General features: G+C 43.1%; 1 protein-coding gene across 1 annotated transcript in view; it reads left to right on the forward strand.

Annotated features, from left to right (window-relative positions):
* Positions 1 to 9817, forward strand: part of vat1 (vesicle amine transport 1) — a 36657-nt gene extending 26840 nt beyond the window's left edge. The window contains exons 3-6 of the mRNA XM_061699958.1: positions 1666 to 1836; positions 3120 to 3209; positions 5018 to 5259; positions 7444 to 9817. Of these exons, the coding sequence (XP_061555942.1) occupies positions 1666 to 1836; positions 3120 to 3209; positions 5018 to 5259; positions 7444 to 7707 (767 nt within the window). The 3' untranslated portion in view covers positions 7708 to 9817. The remainder of the gene's footprint in view (positions 1 to 1665; positions 1837 to 3119; positions 3210 to 5017; positions 5260 to 7443) is intronic.
* The last annotated feature ends 494 nt before the right edge of the window (positions 9818 to 10311 follow it).

Genomic DNA, 10311 nt, shown 5'->3' on the forward strand with positions numbered 1-10311 from the left:
GTTTGTATGTGCCCTGCGATTGGCTGGCGACCAGTTCGGGGTGTGCCCCGCCTCCTGCCCGATGGCAGCTGGGATGGGCTCCAGCACGCCCGCGACCCGAGTGAGGATAAGCGGCTCAGAAAATGGATGGATGGATGGATTTTCCAAACATACGTCTTAATTAATAAATAATGCATCCTTTATCCGCTAACAGACAGTCATCAACATAATGATTAAAAAAAAAATGTTCAGTTCTACTCCTATCCAAACATATTGTTTAGTTAATATCGCTCTGACAGTCAAAACATTAGAATTTTTTTTTTACAAAAATAAAATAAAATTACATCTTCTTTTGAAAGAAACACTGCATATTAATGAACATCCGTATTAGACATGAGGCGTCGCACCGTTGTTTGAATCCTCGAAATGATCATCAAATTTCTGAAATGAGCATTTAAACGAATTTACTAGTAGGAGTGTGTCAAAATGAAATTCAGCCGAAATAGCTTCTTCTTTTTTCCCCCCACAAAATTAACTGACAGACTGACTAGCTGTTCAATTTCGGGCATGCGCCCTTGAGACTTTTTCGTGTGGCCTGTTTCGATAGACATATCTACCCAATTTCATGTCGATTGGTCAAACGTGTGCTGGGGACCCTTTAAAATACATAGAAAGCATTTCAATAGCATATATGAGCCTCAAAGGTTCGTACATCCATTCTTAAAAGGTAAAAACGTAACATTTCCAAAGTGAAAAATGTCATATGTAATAAAGTAGGGATACATGTTTTGCTTCATCTATGCTGGTCTGCAGCCGCGCTATTAAAATGCTTGCTCTTTCGAAGGCTTTGTGCGATCAGATAAGATGAGCGGAGCTAGACCGGGTCGGGCATGAATGACCTTTACGGATGCCTTTCACTTCAAGTCCTTTCCAGTCAGGCTCCCTTTCAACCGAGCCCACCCTGCGCTTATCAGTAACCTATTCCTTCTCGGCAAACACGGGTAGGCTCTTTCAAACAGAGCGAGCGCAAACATAGATATCCTCTTAAAATGTCTGCAATGTGCCACATGTTGTTTTTGTGTGACTGGCAGAAAAACAGACATGTGGGATTCCTTGAATGAGCAGAAAACAAAGTGAGAGATGCATCATTTGGCCATCTGTGTGCGGCGTGTCGGGCTCGCTAATGTGATTGGGTAACAATACGATCTTTGCATACCTACAAGCACAAAACAAAAGGATGCTGTCTTGTTCAAAACAATGAATAACGCTATTCACGTTGACCCTATTTCTTTTCAAATGTGTGCATGCCATTACTTTTGTCATATGTAATGAGGATGTTAAAGGAGATTCTGCATTTTTTTTCCCCCACCACAATCAATTGACTTCCCAGGCATCTTAATGACATTTCTGTATCATGCTTACGTCAGAAGAACCACAAGGATCACCAAACCGATATAAGCGCAACCTACTTGCACATTGGGCAAACGAGCTCTAAGCACTTCCACCTGGTGCAGGTGAATGGTGAAGGTGGCCGTGACAAAGCAACTGTAGAAACGTTAAACGTCATACCATTTGTTTTAACACGACAACATTTCACCACAGAGCCAGCAATTAATTAATCCATTAAAAGTCCGTTTGCTGTAAAATGCCCCCCTTTGACTTTGATACCTCTGTGTTCCCCGCAAGGTGGCGTGGGCACAGCGGCTACGCAACTGTGCAAGACGGTGAAGGACGTCACCGTGTTCGGCACGGCATCGGCCAGCAAGCACGAGGCCATCGGCCAAGCCGGCGTCACGCATCCTATTGACTACCGCACCAAGGACTACGTCGAGGAAGTCCGCAAGATCACTCCTAAAGGTGAGAGGGTGGAGGGGAAAAAAATGAGAGAGTAAAAACGCAGCAGAATGAGACAGTTGATGGCAATGTGATGTCGTTAAACCCTGGCGCAACATAACGCAAAAGAAGATTGGAATATAAAATAACATAAATTTGCATAAATAGTTTGACATAATAAACTAATTTCATGAAATAGAAATAATTCCTAACATTGTTAATAAATTAATTTGGATTGTAAGAAACCTATGATACTGTATGGTATATACATAAAATAAAACAATTTAAAAATACATTACAAACATAAAACATATCAAATAAGTATACATAGTAAAATACTGTACATATTTTTTTTTAAAACTATTTAATTCATTTAGGGTATTTTTTTTAGTAATTCAGCCAACTCACTAACCATGGTCAATATTTAAAAGGATATATACAATTGTACATAATAAAATAAAAATGAAATAAAAGAATTCAAAATATGTAAATCAACATTTGAAACTGATAAGACTGACTCTACATAAAATAAAATAATATTAAATAAACTAAGTGTACTTAGTAAAATAGAATTAAAAAAAAAAAAAAAAAAAAATTATTTAAGTGTATTCTTTGTAATCAGTGAACGCACAAACCATGGTAAATCAATCATTTTCAGTTTTGACTGACACTGTCAGAAAGAGAGATTAATTTAATGTTTGTTGTTGGGATTGATTGTCCCTTCTCATGTAGCCAAATATGGTAACCAAACACCTGTCACTATAATGGGTTAAGATTTACTTAATACTGTGCAACACTGTCCAGCTGCAGCATCCCTTGAAGAATGTTGAATATTATTACAGGATGATTTGATTTTCATTTCTTAGTCAGCCTTTGTGCAGTGCGGCATCAAGCGGGACAGACGGCAAGACAAGTGGTAGTGACACTTTGGACACAATGTCTCTAATTAGACGCCTGGATCAATGCGGAACCCCACTCCCTACCTGCCACCACACGCCTCTTTCCATTAATTTCAATCAATAGAACCGCCGGGCAACAACAGACCGAGGAAAAGGAGGAGGAAGCCCAATTTGAGGAGTCATGTCTTCACCAATGCGTGCTCACACATGAATAAACCTCAACATAAGGGTTTGGTCACCATTTTGATGCCCGGTGGTTAGGATTTGTCCACATGAGATGCAATATCGATTAAGTCGAAAGCCAAGTACTCCCTGCTTAATATGCAACCACTTTTTGGCAGCCTTCCGTTGTGTGTTATTTGTGCATACATGTTCACAAAAGCACTTTTATTTTGTCTCCCACAACAGGACTGGACATTGTACTGGATCCTCTTGGAGGATCGGACACCCACAAGGCCTACAACCTGCTTAAACCAATGGGCAAACTCATCACCTATGGTCAGTAAAAAAACAAATGATGCAAAATACATCATATTGACAAAAGTATTGTGACACTGAAACAATTAACCCTTCTGCTACACAGAAATAAAGGTGCTGGGTCAATTTGACATGTGATCCAAAAGGGGCAAAAACAATTAAAAAAAAAAAAAAAAAACATTGCATGTATCTCATTATGAACTCATCACATTTTTATCAGTATTTCTAGTATTAAGCAAATACACTTGAGGAGTTAAAACGCAAAAGCCATTTAGATAAAAAGAGAGCCACGCCTACTAGCAGACTGCCGATCACTGCATCGTTCGATGGTCCCGTTCTACAAAAAACAAACAACGTTAGTTATGTGAAACATTTTGACACGTCTGGCTCTGATAATGGATGGATGTTTTGGAACTATATTATTTTCTTGGAGTTGTCTGGTTTTGACCTTTCCAATAAAAGTTATATTTGTTTACAATTTCACCTCTTAATTGCTTAATATACTCTATATTACCTTAAAATACTCCAAATAAAAATGATCTAACCAGACATTTTAAAACAGGATTTTACATAATTCACAAAAGATGGAGTTGTCTGCTTTTGATGTCTACTTTACAAGTATTCCGACCGTGGTCATAGAACAAATTAAAATCATATCTTAAGCCACCCTTATACATGATATAATAGTGATTATATATTGTGTGTGTGCGCGCGTGTGTGTGTGTGTGTGTGTGTGTGTGTGTGTGTGTGTGTGTGTGTGTGGTCTGTGGGAAGGCCTCGATGGCAATTTCTGCAAGAGTGGGCGAGGGCGGCATGCACCTAGAACAGGGCTCTGGCTTTTCCATGTAGCACAAAACTCCTTGCATGCTGCCTCCCACCCGCACCCATTCATCCTGGACCCTCTCTTCCATCTCCTCAGAACTATGCAGAGCCAAACAATGGAGCACATTCTATGTACTCCAAACGTTGAAATGTCTGAATCTTGGTCTTAATCCCAGAGTGTACGTTCTACAACGTGGGAATATCAAAGGAGCACCTGATGTGGCGCACTGTGTAAACCAGTGGTTCTCAACTGTTGTTACCCTGGGACCTGCATTTTCTTATGATTGCCAATTTTACAGAAGTGAAGAACAATAAAGGACATGAATTGTTCCAAAATAGCCTTTGAAAGCAAGTATATCATATTCTTAAACATAACACCACATGCTTACGTTTTCAAAGTGCCTTTCAGAACACTATATTAAGAAAAGAAGGAGGAACATGACAACAACATGTACAAAAATGAAAAAAGTAAAATTAGCTATTGCAATTGCATGAAATACGGCCACAAAATTTCACTGCTGTTTGCGCTGATCTCTTGTTTTCAGGAAAGTCTTAATGATGTTATTTTCCAAATACAAGTCCGACCTGGGACACACTGAATATTTCACTGGACAAGGGGTCCTCAGTTTTTTCCGTACATACACGATTTGTACGTTGGACATGTGCCGTAGTTCATCACAAATCTACACGAACACAGTAGGAAAGTCATCATTACATCATGTCTTTGTTTGGAAAAATACTCAAATAATCCAATGAAAAATAGTAAGTCGGACAGTAACTGAGGGTGACTTCTTGTGCCACGTGACCACCTATTCTTACACCACTGTGCAAAATAGTTCATTGCGCGCGATTGGTAACCTCAAAATATTGTATGTCAGTGCCGTCGAGGACGCTTGTCATTTTTAACTACCTGTTTGCGACACACCCATTATGGGTCCACCACCCACGTTTGGGTCCCAGCCAAACAGTTGAGAATCACTGGTGTAAACAAAGCATTTCTTTTTCAGGTGCCGCTAACATGCTGGCGGGCCAGAAGAAGAATTTGCTGGCCGTGGCCAAGAATTGGTACCACCAGTTCTCCATCCACACGCTCAGCCTGATCCAGAGCAACAAGTCGGTGTGCGGCTTCCACCTGGGCTACCTGGACGGTGAGACAGAGCTGCTCACCCAGGCCATGAACGCCATCCTGGACCTCTACAAGGAGGGCAAGGTCAAGCCCCGCATTGACTCCACCTGGCACCTGGAGCAGGTGAGTGTCTGCCCACGGCAATTGACTTCTCAATAAAGTTATCCAGTACAGTTAGTCTCACATGTGTGAGACATAGGACACAAAAAAAACAAGTTTCAAATAATGAGACAAAATGTTGTCAGAAGTGGGACGGTTAGCTGTAAAATACACCCGAGAGCCGAAGGGGTTGGTAGGTTTTTCACACAGAGAACTAGGTTCAGATTGGAGTTCATGGCACTGCTCGTCATATTTCCATGAGAATTGGCGTAAGAAGTGGGATGCTATCTGGATTGATCATCAAACAGCCTAAATCGACACGAGAGATGGGCGGAGGGCAGTATGTGTGAGACATGGGACACAAAAGAACCTTGGTTCTGTACTAGTCCCACTGTAAGACTTCTATGAGAGTGGGTGTCAGATGTGGGATACCATCGGCACTAATTATAACAAGGAATTCCATATTCTCTCCTCTTTTCCACTTCCCATAGGTCCCACAGCCATGAGTCCCAATTGGGGACTACACAGTAGTGCCTTTGCGCTTCATTTGCTCCGTGACCACACTTGTCAAATCATCTTTCCCCACTGAAATGAATAGAAATGCCATTTAATCCGTTCTAGCCTCTCCCCCCAAAAAAAACAAAAACATGTTTTTTTTTTGCTAAAAAAAATATAGCACTCTATAATATTGTATTTTTTAAAACATAGAGTCATAACTTAATGAACTAGAATGTAAAGATTTTAAACAATCTGTGTGCATCGTGGTTCATTTGTTGCGACTCCTTCTGCGGTGTGGTCTAATACAATGATAAAAACACAAGCGAAGATTTTTACAACTACTGCGATTCCGTAAACTGCAGTAATATTTGTAGTTTTTCCACAGATGATAAAGAAAATCTGCCTGACTTGCTACATTATCTGTGTACGTGTTAATGCACCCATTGTGTTCAAATATCCGTTGCTTAAAGCGATTTGAAACCGCGGCTATCGATTATCCACCCATTATTATTATTATTATTATTATTATTATCATTCAAATTAATGTCAAGAAGGCCAATGTCTCAGGCTCGGCCAGACAGAGTTAGACTGTCGGTGAGGAGAAAGCTGCCAAAAAAGCAGATTATGTATGGAGAAGTGTGAGAAAACGGGGCCGAGACTGACGCTAGCTCAGCAATTTGGACCCTCCGAAATGACGCCATCTCGCCATTCACCCTTTTCTTCTTCTCCTCGGCCATTTCTCTGCCTCTCCATCTGTCACAGACTCCAGGTCTTTCTGACTCCCTCCCTCCTTTTTCCTCTCCTCTATTCTCTTTTTTTTTTCTTCCCTTCTTGTTGTCATGGTGACACCCTGTAGTCTGTGTGTGCGCGCGTCTGGTTTAGGGCGGGGTCCCTGATGTAAGAGAGACGGGGGGGGGGGGGGGGGGCGCGAGGTGAAGTTCTTCACGAGACGACACACCCTGAATCCTTCCATCAAGGCCTCCATCTACCGGTATTTCTTTCCAATCATCAATAACAGAGAGAAAATGGCACGGCGGGGTTTATTCATGAGCACTTTGATAAGTGCACACATTCGCCCCCCAAAAATCAACAAATTCTCTCGTCACAAAGATGACCGTGCTCTGTTTTGATGGTGTACCTAATGTTTTGTCCGCTTGAATGGCGCTTCGTTCACATCCCCAAAGGCCACTGGTTTCTCTCCATCCCCTCCTCCCTTCCTTCATTTCCCATGGTGTGTGGAAGTCATCAGGGCTTTAGGTTGCTAGGAGATGGCCCCTGTTGCCGTGGCGCCGGTCAATAGGTGGTCCGCCCGCCTCTCGCCAGTGACGACGAGAGAGGAGGCATGAAGAAACGGGGGCGGCGGGTACAGGCATCGACGCGCGCAACACGTGGAATCGCACAGAATGCGAGAACCACTTTGACCTCCTTCCTGCTAGGGTTATGAATCGTAAGCGTGACTCATAATGATATATTACTGGCATCTGAAGAAAGATTATGGAATGTTTTTGTAAATATAATTTTAAATGTTGCAATATCACAGTAAAAGCACATATAAAAGGGACATGCAAGCCAGATGAATTTGATATTCGAAATTGTTCGTAGGCGTGAATGGCTGTTTGTCTATATGTGCTCTGCGATTGGCTGGTGACCAGTTCAGATTAGCGACGTTCCAACCAACCGATCCCACTCTCTTTCTCTTTCCCGCTGCAGGTAGGCGACGCCATGCGCAAGATGCAGGAAAGGAACAACATTGGCAAGGTGGTCCTAACCACAGAGCCCATGCCTGAGGAGGAGAAGAAGGAGGAGGCGCCGGCGGACAAGAAGAAGGATGACAAGAAGAAGGACGACAAGAAGAAAGATGACAAGAAGAAGGACGACGGCAAGAAAGAGGAGAAGAAGGATGACAAGAAGAAGGAAGAGCCCAAGAAGGAGGAGGAGGAGAAGAAGGAGGAGGCCAAGAAGGAGGACAAGTGAAGGGGGGGATGGAGATTGATAGGTTGGAGCTGGTGGTGGGAGTGGGTTGGGAGGATGGCGATTACACCACCTCCTCCAATGATTACTCCTTCCTGACCAATAAATAATAAAAAAAAAAAAATCACCTCTTCGCGTAGTGATTTTTTTTTTTCAACCCCCCTCCCCCGTGAATCGGCCCTCTCCCCACCATAGCCACTACTTCCCACTGTGCTAAATTGTTGTTACCTGCTCCCCCCCCCCACCCCCCGTTTTACTGTCATCAACCTCGCCCACAGACAAGCACAAAGACGACCAAGACGAACCACAACCACCCTCCCTCCCGTTATGTCACTCAGAGGAGTCACCGAGCCCTGTGATTGGCCGACGGTCAGACAGCATCAACAGGTATCCTCTGCTAATTAGAAAGAGCTTCACAGTTAATAATAGTCCCCACATAAAGAGCCTCTCTGTGTGTAAGATGAATCAGGGAGTGGGAAGAAGAGGGGCACGGGGGTCTTTTTTTTTCAACTGGTGATGGCCACAAGCTGAAAGAAGCACTGTCACGCCGAGGCCTCCCTCTCGCTCCTTTTTAGCAAGGCCTGTCCGTAACCTCAATTCTAACCAAAAGGGTGGGGGTTCTAGTACAAGCCGCCAACCCCCTCTCCTCCCCGTTCCCTCACCGCAGTCGGCATAGCAACAGGCGTCAGGCTTGTCAAGAGATGCCACTCCCCCCCCCCCCCCCACCACGTATCCCTTCCATGTGTGCCAACAATGTACCCCCCTCACTCCCAAATTCCTCTTTTCTCCAACTATTTTAGGGGATGACACTGAAAAGACGTGGGGCCTTCCTCAAAAAAAAAAAAAAAATCTCAGAATAAAGCCTTACTAGTATTGACAAGTGACTGGGCGGAAGTTGTGGGTAAATAAAGTGCACGGCGCCGCCTAGTGGTCGTAAGGAAACATTTTCCTTACGAGCTCTGTGTCATATGTATGTGGGTATTTTTAAAAAGAACGTTTTAAAACTTCGTTTTTTGACTATACGACTATTATAAACAACTTTCGAAAATCGCATAAACATAAGGAAGCTTTGCAGGATGTGACAAGCTGATTTCATGAGTGCATTCACGCGATAGATATCACTTCCATCACTTAAATTTTGAGCGCAGTCAAAATCATGAAATTGGGCAAACATTTTTTAGAGGGTCTCGATGTCACTTAGTACTGCCCCTGGAAAGTTGGGGGAAAAAATGAGCCACTGACACCAGCTTCACTGACGGACACAAATTTTGGTGGGCACTTGCGCAATACAAATGACTTTGTTTCGAGTTACTAGATCGCCTTTTGAGAGTTTTAATCAACTCAGAAACTCACCAAATTCTGCAAAAGATTTTGTTTTAGGGGTCCCAAACACGACCCCCCCCCCCCACCACCAAAAGTCAAAAAAATACAAAATACAAAAATATGAGTTATCTAGTTATTAGTTCTACTAGTTGACACAAAATTGGGTGGATACGTCTATCATACCAGAATGCAGAAAAAATCTACAAGACCCATGCCCGAAATTGAACAGGAAGTTGGCCGTCTTGGTTTGACGCAGCCATGTTGGGTGAATTCCAAGGACTCGTACTTTGATGAACTACTAGGGAATTAGTTCAAATGAACCTCAATTGGAAGAAGGTATCCTAGACAAATGGGCGACGCTAAATTGTGAAGCTTTTTCTCTGTCTAATGTGAGTGGAGTGTTGCGCCAAAGTTTGATGATCATTTGAGGAGTCGCCACGAAAACGGGCGAATGTGGGCCTGGTCATACAATTTGTTAACCTTACATTAGGGCATTTGACTACATTCCCCTGATGGATTATGGGGAGGGCTAATGATCAATGAATCGATTGTTATGAGATGGTTGGATTTGCCCCCCCCCCCCCCCCCCCCCCCCCGAATGTTATGAACTTCTGATTCCATGCCAGTGTCATTGTCTTATTGAGTGGGCGGATGTAACACAACTTCCCAGAGTTGATGTAATTTTGACTCGATCTTTTCAAGACGCGATAATAATTAATTCCACGCAATCCACTTAATTATTATCCTCTTTTTATTCATTGTTGTTTTAGTGCCTTTTTCTGGCTACAACTGGCAGTTTTTTTTTTTTAAATACCCAAATATGTAACTCTTGTCGTCTGCCTGCCTGTCTGTAAGCGTGCCCCCCCCCCCCCCCCTCCCTAGATGGCGACTGGTGAATTTGTTCATAAATGTATAAAAAAATGTATTAGATTTTTGTGTGTGTGTGTGTTAAGCATGAGTGGCCTCTCTCATGTGTTGTGTGCCATTTTGTGTGTGAACGTGTGTGTGCGCGCGCGCGTGTCCATCCGTCCTCAGGTCTTCTGTACCCAACCTAACCAAGCCCACCAACACCTCCCCCATCCCCTTCTTCTAGGCCTGAGTTAGGAGGACAAAGTGTTTTTTTGTATGTTTTGCACTGCTAGCTGATCCTAATGCACTTACAAGCAAGGTGCTCGCACCCCAGCCCCATCCAGTCGTCAGATTACCTGTGGCGCCCCCTAGTGGGCTAGAGTGGGCGTCCTGTCTGCTCTGGTTCTGATAATTATTGTTATTATTCGTGTTCTG

The sequence above is a fragment of the Phycodurus eques genome, chromosome 16 (genome assembly GCF_024500275.1).
Source record: "Phycodurus eques isolate BA_2022a chromosome 16, UOR_Pequ_1.1, whole genome shotgun sequence".
Taxonomy (NCBI): Eukaryota; Metazoa; Chordata; class Actinopteri; order Syngnathiformes; family Syngnathidae; genus Phycodurus; species Phycodurus eques.